Source organism: Cetorhinus maximus, chromosome 22 (genome assembly GCF_964194155.1).
Source record: "Cetorhinus maximus chromosome 22, sCetMax3.hap1.1, whole genome shotgun sequence".
Classification (NCBI taxonomy): domain Eukaryota; kingdom Metazoa; phylum Chordata; class Chondrichthyes; order Lamniformes; family Cetorhinidae; genus Cetorhinus; species Cetorhinus maximus.
The window spans coordinates 7,536,259-7,559,622 of record NC_135900.1 but is presented as its reverse complement, the minus strand read 5'-3'; the positions used below and the strand labels follow the sequence as shown (position 1 = coordinate 7,559,622).

At 46.2% G+C, this 23,364-nt stretch overlaps 1 protein-coding gene across 11 annotated transcripts in view; it reads left to right on the top strand.

Annotated features, from left to right (window-relative positions):
• The window catches only part of tspan9a (tetraspanin 9a), a 197,531-nt gene that overhangs the window by 94,577 nt on the left and 79,590 nt on the right, over positions 1–23,364 (top strand). For 9 of the 11 annotated variants that reach the window (XM_078567732.1, XM_078567730.1, XM_078567731.1 and 6 more), the window contains exon 1: positions 1,463–1,873. In XM_078567732.1, the coding sequence (XP_078423858.1) occupies positions 1,538–1,873 (336 nt within the window). In that variant the 5' untranslated portion in view covers positions 1,463–1,537. Of the gene's footprint in view, positions 1–1,462; positions 1,874–23,364 lie in introns of those variants that run through there. The other 2 variants (XM_078567733.1, XM_078567734.1) reach the window with 1 other exon arrangement.

Here is a 23,364-nt window from a genome sequence, read left to right as displayed (position 1 = left end):
TGACAGCATGGATGAATGTGGTGTTTTCCCCACACTTTAAAAAAAGGGTGCTCTCCTGTATTGTTGCAGAACTTATAAATGGAAGTTTCAAAGAGGTGTAGTGGGACATTTCTGAATATGTTTGGGCTGAGAATGTGGCTCTCAGAATGAGTTTTTTCTGCCCTGGATGCATGTGCCGAGCTCTGTTTTGATGTTTTCACTCCTGAAGTGCACCAGTGAGACATCCAGTTTCCTGTTTCCAGGTTGGGATTGTTTTTGGGGGGGCGGGCGGGGGGGGATAGAATAATGGGAAAACTGTCTGGCAGGCATCCCCACCTTTCCCCAGTCCCTTCTTCCTGATGTGAGGACAAGCGCCACCAGCTAATTTGTGCATGGTCAGAATTTTGTTCCTTGTTTAAGATCACAAAAGTGAAACTGGCTAAAGTTTCCCAAAGTTAGTGAAGAATTTGTCAAAAAAAAAACAAAAAAGCTTAATATATTGAAGGTCACCTAAATCTCTGGGAATTCCTTCTCACATTGGCTGTTCCGACTCGAGCGATTGAGCATTTTTAAGAAGCCCTGATACTCTTCGTAAATCTTCAGTAATTCCCTGGTACCTGTCGTCTACGTATGCTTTGCTTGAATTTATTAAAATCGAGCACGTGGGCAAATTTTAATATTCTGCCAATGGATTCACTTCTGCATTAACCCTGAACAACCTGTCAGTCGGTGTTGGATTGGATCGACCTGAGGAATGGTCTGAGTTTGGATGCCAGGAGTACTCACGTGCACACACTCTCTTCCCTCATATTATTGTATCCATGTAATCCTTATTCTCTCTGCTAGCTGAGTGCTATTTGGCAGCAGCAGGGATGCACTTGTACAGCCACAGAGAAGAGATTAAACCGCTCGTCCCTGTGGGTGGGGGGGGGGTCTTTTTTTGATTGGATGACCTGCCAGAAAGTGGGTGTGCCCCTGATAGGGGGAGTAAGGGGTTAGTCCTTGCGGTTGGGTCAGTGGTTGCTCTGTGAATATCCAAGCTCCAGCAGCAGCTGCCGGTTATTTAACAGCAGTGCAGCAGAATCGGCGGGGGAGAGAGAGAGAGAGGAATTGAACAGCTGATTGCTGACTAGAGGTAGAAGGAGCATGTGAGCGGTGCAGAGAGTCTGTAAAGCTGCAGTGCCCGAAATGCACTGTACATAGCCCTGGGAGCATGGAGAAGATGAACCACTGTAGAGTTTAACTGCCCGGACAGGAATTCCAGGACCTATGAGATCAGCTGTGCTTCACGTAGCTCAGCAGAAGGAGAATTGCTTGATCATGTGTTGCATGAGCTGCTGATTGTTGCAGTTGGGCTGTGTGAGCGGATTGCTACCCCGGTACGTCTCTGTAAATGGAGGGAGAGCGCTTCAGAAGGGATACCCACTGTGGAGCTCGCAGCTCTGAGTGACCCATCCCCCCCCACTCCACAGTCTGCCTGTCACCTGCCATTCTTCATCCTGTCCCAAATACTGAGACATGTTTGACATTGAATGTGAGAACTGTGAAGAGGGAGAATATGGAGAAATCAAGCAGTGAGGAATCTTCAATCCGTCGGAGCCCATCTGTGGAGAGCAGAGACTCGGACTTTGGTAGAGCGTCCACCTCTGGCCAGCAGTTTGGCCGTGGATTTACAGCTGGGGCTTTTTATGGCAACTCCGGTGCCCGCACGAAAGGCCCGGCAGGAGCTGGTGTAAAGAGTGACAAATATACGGCACCTAAAGGCAGCAAGTATGTGGTGTTTTACCTCGACCTGTCATTTGTTTTCCTTCTAGAATTCCAGAAGTGCAGCATGGCAAGAGGCTGTTTGTGTTGTCTGAAGTACTTGATGTTTCTTTTCAACCTAATATTTTGGGTAAGTGATCGATTTTTTTCCTCTCCGGGGTTGACTGACTGCATGTGGAGAGTTGAATGTGTCACCAATGAATGCAAAGACCAACGCACAAATCACTGAAAGTGGCTGGAGATGGTGCGATTACCTCGGTTGTTCCCTTATCCCTGGTATTAAAGTTAGCTGACGTTAGTCATGCTCCAAAGTTGAGTGTAATTTAAGTCTCGTATTTGGCACAGAGAGGCCTCCTTACTTACATAGAAACATAAGAAACAGGAGCAGGGGGAGACCATTCAGCCCCTTGAACCTGCTTCTCCATTCAGTCAGATCGTGGCTTATCTTTTACCTTCTATCTACATTCCTGTCCCATTTCCATATCCTTTGATTCCTTTAGCGTTTAGAAATCTATGAGCATACTCAATGGCAGCTCTCTGGGGTAGATAATTCCAAAAGATTCACAGCCCTTTGAGAGAAGAAATTTCTCCTTGTCTCAGTCCCAAATGATTGCCCCCTTGTGACCCCATGTTCTAGACTCTCCGGCCAGGGGAACATTTTCTCTACCCTTTCAAGCCCCTTAAGGGCTTTATATGTTTATAGGCGATCACCTCTCATTCTTCTAAACTCCAAGGAATGTAGCCTGATCTGTCATAGGAATGCACTCCGTCTAAGGCAAATATACCCTTCGTTAGGTAAAGAGACCAAAACTGTGCACAGTTCTCCAGATTGTCCCCCACCCCCCCCAAAGCCCAATGTAATTTTATTCAGATTTCTTTACCCATACACTCCAATTCCTTTGTAATAAAGGCTAACATGCCATTTGCTTCCTTAATTCTTACCTGCATGTTAACTTTTCGTGATTCGAGTTCAAGGACACCCAGGTCTCTCTGAATATCAACATTTCTCATCCCCTCACCATTGAAAAAATATTCTGCTTTTCAATTTTACCTTCCAGAGTGGCTAATCTCTTATTTCTCCACATTGTATCCTACCTGCCATGCTCTTGCCCATTCACAACCTGTCCATAGCTCACTGCTTACTGTCCCACTTATCTTTGCATTGTCAGCAAACTTAGATGCATTATGTTCAGCCCCATCACCTAAGGCTGTTATTCTCTGCCCTTTGACAGCAGTGCAGTGAAGTTCTGGGTCTGCGCTGCATTGGAAACAGCACGTACAGCTCCGAGCAGCCGGAATCCTGAGTAGCAGGAGCTGAGGGTTGTCACAGTCTCTCGTCAGGAGTCTTTGCAGCCAGGGAGCGTTTACGTGGCAAAGAGCCCCCCATTTAATAACCCACAAAATGCTCCAGGGATATAAACTGCGGGGTGAACGTTAGTGCAGAATTTCTGCCCTGTCGTCGTCCTCGACATGTCGTACGAGTCCTTTGAACGTCGCTGCTTGTTACATCAGTCAGTGTACAGCCGGACAGTGTACTGCCTCATCACTACACTCAGTGTAACCTGTGGAGATGCACAATCAGCTGTGCATTCCGTTGTGTAGTCACTTGGCCTGGGATCAGCAGGCAGTAGTATAATAGCATGCTCCAACTTTACTGTAATTACACATCACTCTGGCTATGAGGATGAAAAAAGCCTGTGACAGTTATTCATGTGGCTGCTTGAGAATGTGACATAAGTTAGACGTTCGACTGACTTCCTTCTCAGCTTGCCAATACGCCCACTTTCTGAACACTTGCAGTTCTCATGTGCAGTCCTATGAAATATATAAGATCTTGAGGGGACTTGACAGGGTGGATATCGAGAGGGCGTTTCCCCTTGTGGGGAAGACTAGAACTAGGGGGACCCAGTTTAAGAATAAGGGGTCTCCCATTTAAGACTGAGATGAGGAGATTTTTTTTTATCTCTGAGGGCCATTAGTCTGTGGAATTCTCTTCCCTAGAAAGCAGTGGAGGCTGGAACATATTCGAGGCTGAGTTAGATCGACTTTTGATTGACAAGGGAGCCAAGGGTTATGGGGGAGGGGGGTTGTCAGACAGGAAAGTGGACTTAAGGCCACAGTCAGATCAACCGTGATCTTATTGAATGGCAGAGCAGGCTTGAGGGGCTGAATGGCCCTCTCCTCCTAGTTCTTGTGTATTCCCATGCTGATTGGTCCATTTTCTGGAGAACTAAGAGGTAGCAGTATTCCCATGTCCTTTTGGTAATCAATTGGTCGTCGGTGTTGTAATGTAGGATACGGTGCAGTATACTGTTAGGATTTGGTGTCACTATGTTGGTGCACTGTATGGTGCACTGGGTGCATATTTTTCCTTTTAGAATTTCTTGCACAGAATCGTCCCTTATTCATCAGATGCGTATTTATCCTCCTGAAGGTTAAATGTCTTTGAGCTCCCTGTCACAGCAGCTCTCCGCATCCTGAATCCTCAGTCAGGGCTGTGTCTTGGTCACTTTGCCCTAATCTGTCTATCAGGTTCCCTGTAAAACGGACATTGAACTGGATATATGGTAATTAGAGGAGAGGTCAGCTGCTGTATAGTGTTTAGAAAAAGGAGATAGTCTCAGATTGCAAAACGGCATTGTTAATGGGGACACAGGCATTGTTAGCAAGGACAGAATAATTAATCAGATAACAGAGAAATACCGCTCTGTAGTTTATACCACTAGCATGTGACTTAGTCCAGACTGCAGTTAGTCTATTTAAGCCTGAGTTTATATCTTAATATTCCTTAGTCTAGCGAATATTTTTACAATAGTTGTTGTCAATCTGTCTTTTCCTAATGCTGGTCCATCCAATGTTTCTGCCATTTTATATAATTTTATGAATTTTGCTGATTTTTTTTCATTCTATGACAGCAATGGACAGGATTTCAGAGATCACTGTGATTGAACATTTTGTGTTCCATAATGAACGATTGGCTGTGCCACCTCAGAAGCTCACTCACGCAATTGCCTTGCCCGCTTTACTCAGCAGTGGTTAAGTTTCAGTTCAGATTTCCATTTGACCTTATCTCTAACTACTGAATCCTAATTACCTTTCATAACCTGTGGAAGGTTTACGGCATATTTTGTGACTATGACACCTGAGTTACTGTGAGCTGGTAGCTCAGGGTCTGATTGAAATCCTGGATTTTATTCAGTTGACTAAGACCACTGGAGCTGAGGGAAGACTCGGTAGAGCCTTATAAAATGATGAAGAGTATTGTTTGAGTGAACAGGGAGAGAGCGTTTCCTGGCACTGAGAAATCACTGATGAATGGCCACCAATTCAAAATTTTCAGTAAGGTAATGAGGAGAGAAATGAGCAGAAACTTTCTTTGGAACAGGGAACATTTTGCCATGAGGACTGGTTGAGACAGAGCCCCATGCAGGGCTATGGGCAGAGAGCAGTGGGATCAGTTTGGGGATTGATGCAGGGCTATGGGCAGAGAGCAGTGGGATCAATTTGGGGATTGATGCAGGGCTATGGAGAGAGAGTGGGGCAGTGGGATTAGTTTGGGGATTGATGCAGGGCTTTGGGGAGAGAGCAGGGCAGTGGGATTAGTTTGGGGATTGATACAGGGCTATAGGGAGAGAGCGGAACAGTGGGATTACTTTGGGATTGATACAGGGCTATGGGAAGAGCAGGCAATGGGATTGGTTTGGGATTAATACAGGGCTATGGGGAGATAGCGGGGCAGTGGGATTAGTTTGGGATTGATACAGGGCTATGGGAAGAGTGGGCAATGGGATTGGTTTGGGATTAATACAGGGCTATGGGGAGAGAGTAGGGCAGTGGGATTAGTTTGGGATTGATACAGGGATATGGGGAGAGAGCGGGATTAGTTTGGATTGATACAGGGCTGGGGGAGAGAGCAGGGCAGTGGGATTAGTTTGGGATTGATGCAGGGCTATGGGGAGAGAGTGGGGCAGTGGGATTAGTTTGGGATTGATACAGGGCTATGGGGAGAGAGTGGGGCTATAGGATTAGTTTGGGATTGATGCAGGGCTACGAGGAGAGAGTGGGGCAGTGGGATTAGTTTGGGATTGATACAGGGCCATGGAGAGAGCGGGACAGTGGAATTGATTTGGAATTTATACAGGGCTGTGGAGAGAGTGGGGCAGTGGGATTAGTTTGGGATTGATACAGGGCTATGGGGAGAGAGCGGGGCAGTGGGATTAGTTTGGGATTGATACAGGGCTATGGGGAGAGAGCAGGGCAGTGGGATTAGTTTGGGATTGATACAAGGCTGGGGGAGAGAGCAAGGCAGTGGGATTGGTTTGGGATTGACTCAGGGCTATAGGGAGAGAGTGGCATGTGCTTTAGGAACAGGAAGAAGCCATTGAGCCCTTCCAAGACTATTCTATGGCTGATCTGTGTCTTAACTCCATTTACTGTACTGGTTCCATATGATTTAGTGCCATTACTGAACTATAATGTATCATAGAATTGTAATATTATCTAGTGCAGCAAGAGCTCATTTAGTCAATTTTGCCTATTCTGGCTATTTGAAAGAGCTATCCAATTAGTCCCAATTCCCCTGCAAGTTTTCCTTTCTGGTATTTATCCAATTCTCTTTTGAAACTTATTATTGAATCTACTTCCACTGGCCTTTCAGGCTGTGTGTTCCAGGTCTTAACAACAACAATTTATATTTATGTAGAGCCATTTAACATATTATAACCTCCCAAGGCACTTCACAGGTGGATTATCAAACAAAATTTGACACCAAGCTACTGGAGGAGATATTAGGGCAGGTGACCAAAAGCTTGTTGAAAGGTAGGTTTCAAGAAACAGATTAAAGGGAGATAGAGTGGCGGAGAGGTTTAGGGAGGGAATTCCAGAGCTTAGGACTCGAGCAGCTGATGGCATGGACACCAATGATGAAGTGATTAAAAGCAGGGATTCTCCAAGAGGCCAGAATTAGAGGAGCGCAGAGACCTCGGAGAGTTGTAGGGCTGGATGTGATTAGAGATATGGGGAGAGGCGAGGCCGTGGAGGGATTTGAAAACAAGGATGAGAATTGTAAAATTGTGCGTTGCTTAACCGGGAGCCTGTGCAGGTCGGCGAAAACACAGGGATGATGGGCGAATGGGACTTGGTATGAATTAGAATACTTGTGGCAACTCTTTGTTTAAAAATTCTTTTTCCTCATATCGCCTCTGGTTCTTTAGCCAACTAATTTAAATCTGCGTCCATGGTGACCGACCCTTCTGCAACAGTGGTGGAGGCAGGTTCAATCGAGGCATTCAGGAGGGCATTAGATGATTATTTGAATAGAAACAATGTGCAGGGTCACGGGGGAAAAGGCAGAGCAATGGCACTAGGTCATAATGCTCGTTTGGAGGGCCGGTGCAGACACGATGGGTCGAATGGCCTCCTTTTTTGATTTTGTGAACTGGAAACAGTTTCTCCCTGTATATCAGTGCCAATCAAGATTTTGAATGCCTCTATTAAATCTCCCCTTAATCTTCTCTGCTCTAATAAAAACAACCCCAGTTTCTTTAAGGCAGAGGTAGATAGGTTCTTGATAAACAAGGGGGTGAAAGGTTATCGGGGTAGGTGGGAGACTGCAAGCAGATCAGTCATGATCTTATTGGATGGCAGAGCAGGCTGGGGGTGCTGAGTGGCCTACTCCTAATTTACATGTTCATGTGATTGAAATTCTTCATCTCTGGTACCATTCTAGTACATCTCCCCTACCCTCTCTAAAGCTTGACATCCTTCCTAAAGTGTGGTGCACAGAACTCCTGCTGGGCCTTCCCCAGCTCAAGGGCAGGAAGCAAAGGGTATGGGTTGTGTTTTTTGTGACTGGAAGACTGTTTCCAGTGGGGTTCTGCAGGACTCAGTACTAGGCCCCCTCGCTTTTTTTGTGGGTATAAGTCAATGGTTTACACTTAAACTTAGGGGCATGATCAAGGAGTTTGCAGATGATACAAAAATTGGCCGTGTGGTTGACGGTGAGAAAGAAAGCTGTAGACTGCAGGAAGGTATCAATGGACTGGTCAGATGGGCAGAAAAGAGACAAATGGAATTCAAACCAGAGACGTGCGAGGTAATGTATTTGAGGGCAAACAAGGGCAGGGAATGCACAATGAATGGTAGGATACTGAGAAGTATAGAGGAACTGAGGGACCTTAGAGTGCATGTCCACAGATCCCTGAAGGGAGCAGGGGGAGGTAGATGAGGTGGTTGAGGGTAGGTGGATGGATGCATTCTTTTATTAGCCAAAACACAGAATAAAACAGCAGGGAGGTTATGCTAGAACTGTGCAAAAAAAAAACCCAGCTAGGCCACAGCTAGTGTTCTGCATATGGTTCTTGTCGCTATGTGACAGCAAGGATGTGATCGCTCCAGAGAAGATACAGAGGATATTCACGAGGATATTGCCAGGAATGGAGAATTTTGGTTATGAATGGATAGGCTGGGATTGTTCTCTTTGGAACATACAAATTAGGAGCAGGAGTAGGCCACTCGGCCCCTCGAGCCTGCTCTGCCATTCAATAAGATCATGGCTGATCCGATTGTAACCTCAACTCCACATTCCCGCCTACCCTCGATAACCTTTCACCCCCTTGTTTATCAACCTCTGCCATAAAATATTCAAAGACTCTGCTTCAACTGCCCTTTGAGGGAGAGGGCTCCAAAGACTCACGATCCTTTGGGAGACAATATTTCTCCTTGTCTTTATCTTAAATGAGCGACCCCTTATTTTTAAACAGCGAGCCCTGGTTCTGGATTCTCCCACAAGAGGAAACATCCTTTCCACATCCACCCTGTCAAGTCCCCTCAGGATCTTATATGTTTCAATCAAGTCGCCTCTTAATCTTCTAAAGCAGAAGAACAGAGAAGGCTGGGGCTGATTTAATTGAGGTGTATAAAATTGACAGAGTGGATAGGAAGGACTTCCCTTGGCAGAGAGATCATTAACCAGGGGATGTAGATTTAAAGTAATTGATGGAAAGATTAGAAGGGATTTGAGGGGAACTTTTTTCACCCAGAGGGTAGTTGGGGTCTGGAACTCGCTGTCTGAAAGGGTGGTAGAAGCAGAAATCCTCGTCACATTTAAAAACAACACTTGGATAGGCACTTGAAGTACGATAACCTGGAGAGCTACAGATCAGGAGCTGCAAAGTGGGATTAGACTGGATAGCTCTTTTTCAATTGGACAGAAATGATGGGCTGAATGGCCTCCTTCTGTTTATCATTTTAGTTGATTCAATGATGAAGCCTCAATGGGCTAAATGGCCTCCTCCTGTTCTATGTTCCTATTGTTCTGCCACCTTTGTAGATTTGTGTACTTACAACCTTAGCTCTCTGTTCCTGCCCACCCTTTAAAATTATACCATTTGGTTTGTATTGCCTCCCCTCATTCTTCCTACCAAATGTATCACTTCGTACTTCCCTGTATTAAATTTCATCTGCCATGTCTCTGTCTGTGTCCTCCTGAAGACTGTTACCATCCTCCTCGCTGTTTACTATGTTTTAGAATTTTGTCCTATTTCCGACCTTTCAAATGATGCCCTGTATCTCCAAGTCTAGCTCACTAATATATCTAAAAGAGCAGTGGTCCTAATGTTGTCCCTGGGGGGGGAGCACCACTGTCTGAAAAACAACCATTCACGACTACTGTCCTGCTCTCTGGCCCTTAGTCAACCTAATATCCACACAGCCACTTCTTCCCCTTAATCCCATGGGCTTCAATTTTGCTGACTAGTTTATTATGTGGTACTTTATCTAACGCGTTTTGAAAGTCCATCTGAGCACCACCCGCACTACCCTCATCCATTGCTGCTTCCGTGAACTCAGTGAAGTTAGCATGATTTACACTTAACAAATTTGCCCTAGCTTTCACTTATTAACCCATATTTTTCCAAATGCCAATTATATTTTCTCCTGGACTGTTGTTTTCCCATCACCAAGAACCACCAATGCATTTTCAGTTGACCCACCGCCCCCACCCTCGAGAGCTTTTTGAGGAATTAGTTCCAATGAAGTGTTTCCTGACCTCACCCATGAAGTGCCCCGGTCTAATTTTAAAGTTTTGCCCCCTTGTTCTGGGCTCCCTGACCAGCTAGAGGAAATAGTTTTAGTCTAACTACCCTATAGAATGCTTATTCATCACAAGCACCTCAATTATATCACTACTTAATCTTCTATACGCAATGAAAGACAAATCTAGTTTATGCAACCTGTTCTCATAATTTTACCCTTTTAGCCCCGTTGTCATCCTGGTGAATTTGCACTGCAGCCCCTCTTAAGGCCAATATATCCTTCCTGAGGTCCGGTGCCCAGAACCGAGTGGGATTGTTTTGGATTTATGGTCATGGGGAGAGAGCGTGACAATGCCATTGGTTTTGGATTTCCCTGACAAAGGGCTGGCACAGACTCAATGAGCCGAATGGTCCTTCTAATGGCCGTATGGCTTTATAGTAGGGGCTTTACTTGACCATGTCAAGCATGCACCTGCAGCCAAGTCCAGTAATATCCTAAAGAGCTCCAACTTCCTCTTCTGTGCTGCAGACTGCCTGTAGTCTCCCAGCCTACTTCCTCCATCCCCATCTTTTACACCCAGATCAAGGCACCCATGGATATCTGACAAACGTTATCTGCTCTTTCTCCTCTAATTCTAACTGTCTCGAACTCTTATCTGTCACATCCTGTCTTGCTTTCTGTCCCTAGTTTGTAACTTCAAAGTCCTCATCTCAGTTTTCCAATACTTTGATGGCTTCAGCTGCCTCTCAGGAGCACTGTTTTGACTCTAGTTAACTTCGCAGTGCTCCCTCTCGTTCATCCTCCTTCAACCAGCTCCTCTGGGAACTCTACAGTTCTCTGAACCCTCCCCGCGAGACTGCCTCCTGTCTTCATAAACATATCTCACCGATGGCGCAGCCAAACGCACAGCCAAATCGCTTCACTGCTTTCCTAATTTGCCTTTGGATCCTGCCCGTTAAGTCCTTGCCACATTAGACATTTTTTCACATGAGAAATCCTGTGCCGCATTCTTGCTGTTCCACCCAGACTGTGTGTATGACGCGTAGAACAGACATGAGGCAGATCCCCAGTGACTCCTTCAGTTTGAAATTCATAAAACTTTTGTGAGACGTATGGAGGCCATTTGGCCCATCGTGCCCATGCCAGAGGAAAGGAGGCAAGTGAGTGTGGACCTTTATAGTGGTTTAGAACAAGTGGAATAGAAGGACTATTTATGAGCACTATTTGAAATTAATCCAGAGCATAGCTACACTCTGGCAAAAGGCAAACTCAGAGTGGATATACTGGCTATGGGGGGAGTGCAACAGAGGTTCACCAGACTAATCCCTGGGATGGCGGGATTGTCTTGTGAGGAGAGATTGAGGAAACTAGGCCTGTATTCTCTAGTGTTTTGGAGAATGAGAGGCGATCTGATTGTAATTTACAAAACTTTTACAGGGCTCAACAGGGTGGATGTGGATAGGATGGTTTCCCCTGGCTGGTGAGTCAAAAACCTGGAGGCATAATCTCAGAATAAGAAATGGGCCATTTAGGACTGAGATGAGGAGGAATTTCTTCATTCGGAGAGTGGTGAATTTTTGGAATTCTCTACCTCAGAGGGCTGTCGGAGCTCAATCATTGAGCATGTTCAAGGCAGAAGCCGATAGATTTCTGGATACTAATGACATCAAAGGGTATTGAGAGGTGTGGGGTGAGAGACCCCATTGAGCTGTGTTGGGTTGGAGACCCCGTTGATTGGGCTGTGTGGGAAAGTAGCATTGAGGTAGATGATCAGCCATGATCTAATTGAAGGGCAGAGTAGGCTCAATGGGCCGAGTGGCCGATTCCAGCTCCTATGTTCCAATGTTCCTTGGATATCGGGAAGCACTCCTGACACAGAAGGGCAACTTCTAGGTAGGTTATTGAGCCCTATGACTCTGATATCATTCAGAAGCTAGACTCTACAATGGGGCAATTGCAAGTTTCATTGAAGCATCAGTTAGGTGGGCTGAATGGTCCAGAAATCTGTACTTTGTGAATTAGAAAATCCAGAACTTAACCAAAATGAAAAGCTTATAGTCTTTCAGTGAAGAGTTACTAGTTTTGTAGAATAGCCCAGCAAGTGCAGACCAGTCAGTTTAACTTCAGTGGTGGGCAAGATTTTAGAAACAATTATTCAGGATGGATTTAGTAGTCACATGGAAAAACATGGGTTGATAAGGAAGAGCCAGTATGGATTTCTAAAGGGGAAATCGTGTTTAACTAACTTGCTGGAGTTTTTTGAAGAGGTAACAGAAAAGGTTGATGAGGGTAATGCTGTTGATGTGGTGTACATGGACTTTCAAAAGGCATTTGAGACAGTGCCACACAACAGACTTGAGATATGTTATTGCTCATGGAATAAAAGGGACAGTAGCAATGTGGATGCAAAATTGGCTGAAAAATAGGAAGCAGAGAGTAATGGTCAATGGATATTTTTCGGGCTGGAGGAAGGTTTGTAGTGGAGTTCCCCAGGGGTCAGTATTGGGACCCTTGCTTTTCCTGATATATATTGATGATCTAGATCTTGGTGTGCAGGGGACAATTTCAAAGTTTGTGGACGATACAAAGCTTGGGAGTGCTGCAAACTGCGAGGAGGACAGTGTGGAACTTCAAGAGGACATAGACAAGTCGGTAGAGTGGGCAGATAGGTGGCAGATGAAGTTCAATGCGGAGAAGTGTGAGGTGATGCATTTTGGTAGGAAGAACATGGACAGACAATATAAATAAGGGGTAAAATTTTGAAGGGGGTGCAGGAGCAGAAAGACCTGGGTGTATATGTGCATAGATATTGAAGGTGACAGGACAGGTGGAGAGAGCAATTAGTAAAGCATATAGTATCCTGGGCTTTATTAATAGGGATGTAGGGTACACGAGAAGGGAGCTTATGCTGAATTTATATAAGACTCTTGCTAGACCTCAGCTGGAGTATTCTGGGCACCACATTACAGGAAGGATGTGAACACATTGGAGAGAGTGCAGAAGAGGTTTACAAGAATGGTTCCAGGGATGAGAAACTTCAGCTATGAGGATAGATTGGAGAGGTTGGGACTGTTCTCCTTGGAGAGGAGAAGGCTAAGAGGAGATTTGATGAGGGCACTGGGTAGAATAGATAGGGAGAAGCTGTTCCCACTCGTAAAAGGATCAAAAACGAGAGGGCACAGATTTAAAGTGATTTTCAAAAGAAGGAAATGTGATGTGAGAAGAAACTTTTTCTCACAGTGAGTGGTTCGGGTCTGGAATGCACTGTACGGAAGTGTGGTGGAGGCAGGTTCAATCGAGGCATTCAAGAGGGAATTAGATGATTATTTGAATAGAAACAATGTGCGGGGGTACGGGGAAAAGGCAGGGCAATGGCATTAGGTCGTCATGCTCATTTGTAGAACCAGTGCAGACACGATGGGCCAAATGGCCTCCTGTACTATTACAATTCCATGATTCTGTGAGGTATGAGAGCATTTTCATCACTTGGCATGTGTACTGCAGTTGTCCTAAATAGCTTTGCATGTGAACTGCTCCACAATCCGTTGAATTCCGTGTACAATGATTTGCTCTCCCTATATTTGGATAGTGTTACAGCTTCTGGACGAGAGTTGCCTGTGGTGTGAAGAATAAGAGAATGCAGCTTTGTGAAGTTAGAGTCTGCAACAAATAATATAGGAGCAAAGGCTCCCCATAAAATGCCCGTAATCCAATCCTGGCACAAACTCGTGTAGAATATATATCTGGATCTACACGGTGAAAATGTGTATCCCCGTTCAGCATTGGCTGTTCAATTAAATGGCAATGAAGTGAATACACTGAAGTATTTACTGACTGCTGTCAGTCACTTGAAGTGTGGTATGAGAGAGAGTAAGGCACTAAGTGCAATGCAGATGGTAGCATCACAAACTTAAACTTCGCAGAGAATGCAAGCAGCATGGGTGTAAACTGGACAAGAAGCAAATAGTTTTAATCTGGAGCCTTTTGATGTGATGAAAGCAGGAGGGCAGCCGCTTGCTAAATTCCCAAAACCTGAGGCCCCAACATAAAGTTAATTTGTCCCATCTGCTGGAACGGGGATACCAGCTGACGAAGTGACCGCTTCACTTGAAAAGAGCAGCATGTTGAATGCTTCACTTAATCTTTAACTGTTGAAAATGAGAGGTATGAGGTTACAGATATCGTAAATGAGAGATGTGAAATTACAGCTGATGTCAGGCGAGAAGACTTGTATTGATTGAGCCGTGTGGGGTGAGAGACCCCGGGGTATTGAACAGTGTGGGGTTAGAGACCCCGGGGTATTGAACAGTGTGGTGTTAGAGCCCCGGGGTATTGAGCAGTATGGGGTTAGAGACCCCGGGGTATTGAGCAGTGTGGGGTTAGAGACCCCGGTGTATTGAGCAGTGTGGGGTTAGAGACCCCGGGGTCTTGAGCAGTGTGGGGTTAGAGACCTCGGGGTATTGAACAGTGTGGGGTTAGAGACCCGGGGGTATTGAGCCGTGTGGCGTTAGAGACCCCGGGGTATTGAGCAGTGTGGGGTTAGAGACCCCGGGGTATTGAGCCGTGTGGGGTGAGACACCCCGGGGTATTGAACAGTGTGGGGTTAGAGACCCCGGGGTATTGAACAGTGTGGGGTTAGAGACCCCGGGGTATTGAACAGTGTGGGGTTAGAGACCACGGGGTATTGAGCAGTGTGGGGTTAGAGACCCTGGGGTATTGAACAGTGTGTGGTTAGAGACCCCGGGGTATTGAGCCGTGTGGGGTTAGATACCCCGGGGTATTGAGCCGTGTTGGGTGAGAGACCCCGGGGTATTGAACAGTGTGGGGTGAGAGACCCCGGGGTATTGAACAGTGTGGGGTTAGAGACCACGGGGTATTGAGCAGTGTGGGGTTACAGACCCCGAGGTATTGAGCAGTTTGGGGTGAGAGACCCCGGGGTATTGAGCAGTGTGGGGTTAGAGACCCCGGGGTATTGAGCAGTGTGGGGTTAGAGACCCGGGGTATTGAACAGTGTGGGGTTAGAGACCACGGGGTATTGAACAGTGTGGGGTTAGAGACCCTGGGGTATTGAGCAGTGTGGGGTTAGAGACCCCGGGGTATTGAGCCGTGTGGGGTGAGAGACCCCGGGGTATTGAACAGTGTGGGGTTAGAGACCCCGGGGTATTGAACAGTGTGGGGTTAGAGACCCCGGGGTATTGAACAGTGTGGGGTTAGAGACCACGGGGTATTGAGCAGTGTGGGGTTAGAGACCCTGGGGTATTGAACAGTGTGTGGTTAGAGACCCCGGGGTATTGAGCCGTGTGGGGTTAGATACCCCGGGGTATTGAGCCGTGTTGGGTGAGAGACCCCGGGGTATTGAACAGTGTGGGGTGAGAGACCCCGGGGTATTGAACAGTGTGGGGTTAGAGACCACGGGGTATTGAGCAGTGTGGGGTTACAGACCCCGAGGTATTGAGCAGTTTGGGGTGAGAGACCCCGGGGTATTGAGCAGTGTGGGGTTAGAGACCCCGGGGTATTGAGCAGTGTGGGGTTAGAGACCCGGGGTATTGAACAGTGTGGGGTTAGAGACCACGGGGTATTGAACAGTGTGGGGTTAGAGACCCTGGGGTATTGAACAGTGTGTGGTTAGAGACCCCGGGGTATTGAGCCGTGTGGGGTTACAGACCCCGAGGTATTGAGCAGTTTGGGGTGAGAGACCCCGGGGTATTGAGCAGTGTGGGGTTAGAGACCCCGGGGTATTGAGCAGTGTGGGGTTAGAGACCCGGGGTATTGAACAGTGTGGGGTTAGAGACCACGGGGTATTGAACAGTGTGGGGTTACAGACCCCGGGGTATTGAGCAGTGTGGGGTTAGAGACCCCGGGGTATTGAGCGGTGTGGGGTTAGAGACCCCGGGGTATTGAGCGGTGTGCGGTTAGAGACCCCGGGGTATTGAGCAATGTGCGGTTAGAGACCTCGGGGTATTGAACAATGTGGGGTTAGAGCCCCGGGGTATTGAGCAGTGTGGGGTTAGAGCCCTGGGGTATTGAGCAGGTGGGGTTAGAGACCCCGGGGTATTGAGCAGTGTGGGGTTAGAGCCCCGGGGTATTGAGCAGTGTGGGGTTAGAGACCCCTGGGTATTGAGCAGTATGGGGTTAGAGACCCCGGGGTATTGAACAGTGTGGGGTTAGAGACCCTGGGGTATTGAGCAGTGTGGGGTTAGAGACCCCGGGGTATTGAACAGTGTGGGGTTAGAGACCCCATCGATTGAGTTGAGAGTGAGAGAGAGATGAGGACACTTGTGTCAATTAACAGCTGAGAAGTTGCCCATTGAGGTTGACTGAACATAACAAGCTTCAGCTCAATGTAAGGACATTCAGAACTATCATTCTCACTGCATGTGATGATCGTGTCTGTGATGTCTATATTCACCCGCCTGGAATTTTCAGTCCATTCATTCTATTGATGGGAAACTAACATGCAAGCCTAAAACTCTGACATGTGGGCTCCCTCCTGCCCTGCCCAGTGATTCCTTATTTCAAGAAACGTTAAATTTCCTTTCATACGGTCCTAGAGAATACTCAAACGACACTGACAGTCTCTGTAACGCTCAGTGACCTGGTCCTTTTTGAAGGTGCAGTTGTCTCCAGTCTCTGGGGCTGTTTGATACCTGCTACCCAGTGAAAGGATGTCTTTTCAGAACTGTAACCTTATTCAAGATTTGTGCATTTCATATTGTGCCTTGTTGTCCTGGCTCATTGATCAAGATAAACGACTTGTTTATTTCCCTTCATTTAGGAACAGGAGGAAGCCATTCAATCCCTTGAGCCTATTGCACCATTCAATTAGATCACCAAGCTGCACCTCAACTCTATTTACCTACTTTTTCACCATATCTCTCGATACCCTTCCTCAACAGTTACCTATCAATCTTAGTTTTGACAATTTCATTTGACCTTGAGCAGTTCTGGTCGCCACATTATACGAAGGATGTGATTGCACTGGAGGGGGTGCAGAGGAGATTCACCAGGATGTTGCCTGGGATGAAACATTTAAGTTATGAAGACAGGTTGGATAGACTTGGGTTGTTTTCGTTGGAGCAGAGAAGGCTGAGGGGCGACCTGATCGAGGTGTACAAGGTTATGAGGGACATGGACAGGGGGGATAGGGAGCAGCTGTTCCCCTTAGTTGAAGGGTCAGTCACGAAGGGACATAAGTTCAAGGTGAGGGGCAGGAGGTTTAGGGGGGATGTGAGGAAAAACTTTTTTACCCAGAGAGTGGTGACGGTCTGGAATGCGCTGCCTGGGAGGGTGGTGGAGGCAGGTTGCCTCGCATCCTTTAAAAAGTACCTGGATGAGCACTTGGCACATCATAACATTCAAGGCTATGGGGCCAAGTGCTGGTAAATGGGATTAGGTAGGTAGGTCAGGTGTTTCTCACGTGTCGGTGCAGACTCGATGGGCCGAAGGGCCTCTTCTGCACTGTGTGATTCTGTGATTTACAGTTCTTTTTGAGGGGCGACCATGGGTGCGGGAGGAGAATTCTAAATTTCTCTCTCACTCCGTGTGGAAAAAGTGCTTCCTGATTTCGCTCCTGAACAACTGAGCTCTAATTTTAAGGTTATGCTCCCTGCACCTCCCCCCCTCTCACCCCCCGCACCCAGCACCACAGGGTGTAGTTTGTGCCTCTCTCTCTCTCAATCTTTTCTCTAGAAAAAGCAGTCACAATGTTTTCTGCCCCTGGGGCCTGGAGTCATTCTGTCCATTCTTCTCTGGAGCATTTCTAATTGGTCTGTATTGTTTCTCGGGGAAGGTCGCACCAACAAACAATCTCAAATCTTTCTTGACCTCCGTTGATGGAGCTTGGTGTAGTGTGGCCGAGTCACCTGTTTGTAATAGAGTTGATCTGCAGACAACTTTCTAAGTGGAAACATTAGGTTTATTTACAATACCAGCCACCAGCAACTACACGTGTGCTTTCAGCTCCATCTCTATCTCAACACTGACTGTGGAGGTAGCCCGCACCGCCAACACATTGGTTTACACAGATCGCATGATCTTACATCACAGGACTATTCTTAAAGGTATTCTTAAACAAAACAATAATTACTGCAGAGATTTCAAATTAACCCCTTAAATTATTAGGTCGCTCTTCCACCCAAGGTCAACTTTCCATGTACGATGCCCTAAGAGGGCATTGGTGACCATGAACCTCCATTGGATTGGTCCATGATTCTGCTTGGCAAAATACTGCAGTGGTTTGCCATTACCTTCTGCAGTATGGCTGACCAGGAAACTCCCCATTCTTACTGCCTGCCATCAGGCATATTGGAAGGATTTGCAGGCTGATAAACAACCTGTTTGGCCATGTTATGAACACACCTTCCATGTGTCAAGTCCAAGAGTGGGATTTGAACCTGGAGCTTCTGGGTGAGGGGTAGGGACGCTACCCACTGCCCCACAAGCCCTCCCTGGAGGTCAACCCCTACAACTGTCACATGAGTTGGGACACGTCCATAACTTTTAAATACACTTTAATTAAATTTTTTAAAACCTCATCCCACCCGTGGATGAGGTTTCGTGCTTTTTCTAATGCCCGCCAGCCTTAAGGTTGGACGGGCAGGTCCATTAATTAGTTTAATGACTCTGTTAATGGCTTCAATTGGCCATTGACAGGTCGGCGGATGCACAGCTGATTCTGCTGAACCCCCGCCTACCTGAAAATTTAAATGGGGTGCGCTGACGTCATCCCATCGGCAAGCGGGCCCCTGCCCCCTCCTCCCTCCTCCCACTCACTGACCGGAAAATCCTGGCCCTGATTTTCCTTTGACCTGTATAATGTTAATCTGTGTCCTAAATCCTTAATCCAGCCTGTTCCTGGATGCAAACTCTCCTAGTCCCTCAACATTTTAATGCCCTTTATCAGCCTCTCACTCACACACTTTCTGGTTAATCAATCTTCCTTCCTAACCCACCCCTCTATCGGGAATCAACCTCGGGCCTCCTCAGGACTCCCTCCAATAATCTTCTGTCCTTTCTGTAACATGGAGTGATCCAAATGTGGTCCCATGAGACCAGATCCAACTTAAACATTTCCTCCCCCTACTTGTCACTCATCCTCCTAGCTGCATGTCCCAACATTTTCATTGCTTTAAATATGCTATGCAGTTACTTTCTGGATCATGTCTTTCAGGATTTCAGAGTCAGTCCGTCACCTCCAAACTCTGTTGTGATAATTGGTTAGCGCGTTGCATCTAGCGAGTTTTAAAAAAATAATAAAGGCTACGGTCCCCAACCTCATCGTTCCCGCAGTAACTTATACTGTTCGTACGCAGGGACCCATTCTCTGCAAACAAAACGAATCTATTCAAACTTTTCAACCTTTTTGAATTATCTGGGAGGTTGGGGAGTCTGTAGCTCCCCGCTGCTTTCTCCATGGCAACACCTCAGCCAATCAGAGTCGACTTGCTGACCAATCAGCACCCTTTTCTCCTGGAGTCCAAATCGTTGTGATTGTTTGAAGTCTAGCATTCTTGTGTTTGTCCTGATGAGTGCAAGGTGAAAAACTTCAGCAACATGTCTCTCTTTTCAGCTGCATTCAAGACCAATCATTTGTAATGTTTAATTATTCATAGGCTAAAGGAACATCCAATCACAGTGTGTTTGCAAGCTTTCTCCTGCTTGATGAATGCCAGGGTTTGGATCTGTGGATTTGAAGGGTAGGGCAGCCTATACTGGTCCTGGGGCTGGGTGAGCAGCACAAACGTTCAAATCCCATCGTGACAAATTGTGAAATTGAATTCAATAAATCTCGTAATTTGTGGGTCGACACCAGGAAAATTACCTTGAAAGCTGTCAGATTGTTATAAAAGCCTAACTGGTTCATTAATTTTTCATGTCGGGTGATGATTTAAAGCAGCCAATTCAGTCACCCAACACTGTCAGTAAATGGAAAATGAAAATCACAAGACATATAAACGAGCGGCTGGTCCACAATAGCCCAGAATTGAAATGAACCCTCAGTGTGTTACAGATAGGAAAGGATTCCTACTCCCCATGTATGTGATTCCTGCCCACAACCTCCCATTGGCTGTTACTACCCCCACTGTTCAGCATAAATGCTTTTTATTCATTCACAGGATGTGGGCGCCGCTGGCGAAGCCAGTGTTCATATTGCCCATCCTTAACGCCATTACCTATGTGAGGCCACTTCAGAGGGCAGTGAAGAGTCAACCACATTACCGTGGGCCTAGTGTCCCATGTCGGCCAGACCGGAGAAGGATGGCAGATTTCCTTCCCGAAAGGGCATTAGTGCACAGGATGGGTTTTCACAACAATCTGGCAGCTACATGGTTCTCACCCTCTCTTCAGGTACCATACCCTGAGAGGGCATTGGCGACCATAGACCTCCATGTTAAGCTTGCCCTGGACGTGTGGATCATCTTCACTGGCTCTTTTAAAAAAGCTACATGGTTACGATTTTATAATTTTTATTCCAGACTCATTAACGCAAGTTAACTACCTCTGCTGTGGTGGGATTTGAAACTCCTGTCTCTGGATCATTAATCCTGACCCCCTGGATTTTTAACATATCCACTATGCGCGCGAGTTCCCCATGTCCAGTCTACCTGCAGCCTGTTTGTGATATCGGCTTCCCTTTAGAATGTTTCATTTTAAGGATGAACAGTACGTAGTCAAGAAATACCTGTTTATTTGCCTGCCAACCCCTTACTTTGCCTGCTGGTCACGTAGACAGTGTCTGTCTCATCGAAAGTGTTTTCTCTGGTGAAGCTTTGGGAAGATGTACGACAGGACAGCTTTGACAGGGCAAGTGTTCAGGTTGGGTATGATGCGGTACGGCACATGCCCTGGGGATAGGGATTTTTTTTGGGGGTTTTTTTTTTCTACCGTACAGTACGCTTCCTATTTCTGCGTCTCGCTGCCATTCTTGGAGATCGCTCGCTGAGGCACCCGATGCTCAGTGACAGCTTGTCGAGCTGATTAGTACAGGTCGAAGAGAATATTCATTTTAGCTCAGTGCTGTCTGATTGATTTGATTTTTTTTGATGTAATCCACACAATTAATTTACATTGTGAGCGTTAATCAAAGCGAGGCATCTTTTGAGGTTTGCAGTTCAGTGATTTGCTGCCACTTTAACGTTCTCCCTGTAATTTTAAAAACAAGGATCTGCAGCTTCTGCCTCAAAGAGCATCAAGCAAATGAAATATACTGGAAGGTGCATTATCTTACAATTCTAATCATTATTAGAAACTGCTTGGATGATTTTGAGAATGTGAAAACAGCGGTAGATGTGTCGAAGCGATGTTTTGTTGAATTTAGTCCTTTTAAACAGCTTTTATAGCCCTGACCTGCTTCAAACAATATCCATTTGATGGAATGAATCACAAGGAGGAGATTTGAGGGTCAACAGAACTTGGCCCATTCATCCAGGGAGGGATTGTTCTATTTAACCAATTGTTTCCTAACTTTCACTTTTGAGGGGAAATTTATTCATCTGCGTTTTTGTTTGTGAGGCAGCAGCCAGTGAAACCAGTGACCTTACTCAGTGAAGCGAAATCACCCCAAATTAATTGAAGGCCAACGAAGCGGATTTTCAGCTGAAGGGGGCTGCTGAACATTCACATCAGATACTCTCCCATTCCCGGGAGTATCCAATCCCAGTCACCGTATCTCTCAGCTAGAAGCATTTACCAATCCCTCGTCAATAATTATCCCTCTCGTTCAACACCCGGATTTCCCTGTCGAACCGTGACGGTGTATCTCTGGTGTATGGATTCATGAGCGGTGCAAAAGAAAAGATGAAATTAAGAATTAGGTGGCTTACTCCATTGTGGTGTGATGGGGGAGACAGTGGCATAGTGGTAATGTCACTGGACTAGTAAGCCCAGAGGCCCAGGCTAATGCTCTGGGGACATGGGTTTAAATCCCACCACAGCAGCTGGCGGAATTTAAATTCAATTAATAAAACCTGCAATATAAAGCTAGCTTCAGTAATGGTAACTTCAGTAATTGATTGTTGTAAAAAAAACCCATCTGGTTCACTGATGTCCTTTAGGTTGGGAAATCTGCCGTCCTTACCTGGTCTGGCCTACATGTGACTCCAGACCCAGGGCAATGTAGTCGACTCTTAAGTGCCCTCTGAAATGGTGGGGCAAGCCCACTCAGCTCGAGGGCAATTAGGGATGGGTAACAAATGCTGGCCTTGCCAGCAATGCCCACATCCCGTGAAAGAATAAAGAAAAGAAATGCTCTTTGTATTCTCTGGGGAGTTTCGCTCATTGAATTCAGTGAGTTGGTTATTACCATAAGTCCGTCACCATTGAAATCCATGGCAGTTGCCAAGTTCCATACCGTTTCTAAGTAAACTGAAACACAGTGGAACTGGTGCCTATTAGCAGGGTGAGATCAACTAAAGCATTCGCCGAATCTAACTTTGAACTGCAATTGACAACCTGAAACTCAAGCACTAGGATTGTTCTGTGTAAAAATAAACGTCCATAAAACAGCAGAGAGCCTGATTCATCCCACTGGGGTGGGAATGCCAACCATTCAGAGGTGCAGCTATAACCAGCTTCGGGCAATATTGCTTAGTGACCGCTTTGCAAGCTCACAATTATTCTTTTTTTTAAAATTAAGATTTGCAGATCGAATGAAACTTGACTGAAATGGAGCAAATAATAAAGTGCAGCTGGAGCCTCAAGATGAAGCAGCTTAATAAAAAAATTGCAATTTTAAAAAGTAGCTCTTTTTAAAATAGGCTGAACCAGGTGAAGAGTTGGATCGCATTGTAATGAGTCCGGCGATTCTGGTTTAATTGCACAAAGCCGTCAGATGTCGGTAGTGAATCTGTATGAAGACGAATGTCATTGGTCCTCATCACTAAAACTACACCCTGATTGGCTGCTGGCTGTGCCATCCCTGATTGGCCACCAGAGCGGTGAGAGCCACTGTGGTGAATTCACATCAGTTTGGCACTAATTGTCGCCTGGAGGATGGAGAGGCTTGCACCTGTCTCCCTTGTGTGTTCAATGGCAAGACCACCCACACTGAAAAACCGACTTGCTGATTATGGGATCTTGCTTTGCGCAAACGGGCCACCGCATTTCCTGCATTTCAACGGCGACCACGCTTCAAAAAAAAGTACTTCATTGGCGGCAAAGCACTTTGGGGATGTCGAGGTCAGAAAAAGGCGCTATAGAAACACAAACTTGTTAGCTCCTCGTTTGTGAGAATGCTGTGTTAACCCCTTCATTTCCTTTCAGCATTATTTTGATAGTTCGGTGGTGATGAATGTTTTCTACTCGTGTGCTCTGAAATGCTTTTTTAAATTTGTTGCTGGGTGGGACTTTTACTCAAGTGTGATTAAGGTTCTGCTTTTCTGGTTGATGGTATCAGAGAATTGGCTGCAATCCTGGATTAGACAGGGTTGCATGGTCGGGTTTGATGGCTGCCTGTCGGGTCTGCTAATTGTATTCTAATGACATCTTATGACACCACGATACAAAAATAGCTGCCAAACAGCTGACTATAGATTGAGTAGGAGCCACAGATAAAGAAACGGATGGAGAGGTGAAAGCAGAATGAGTCAC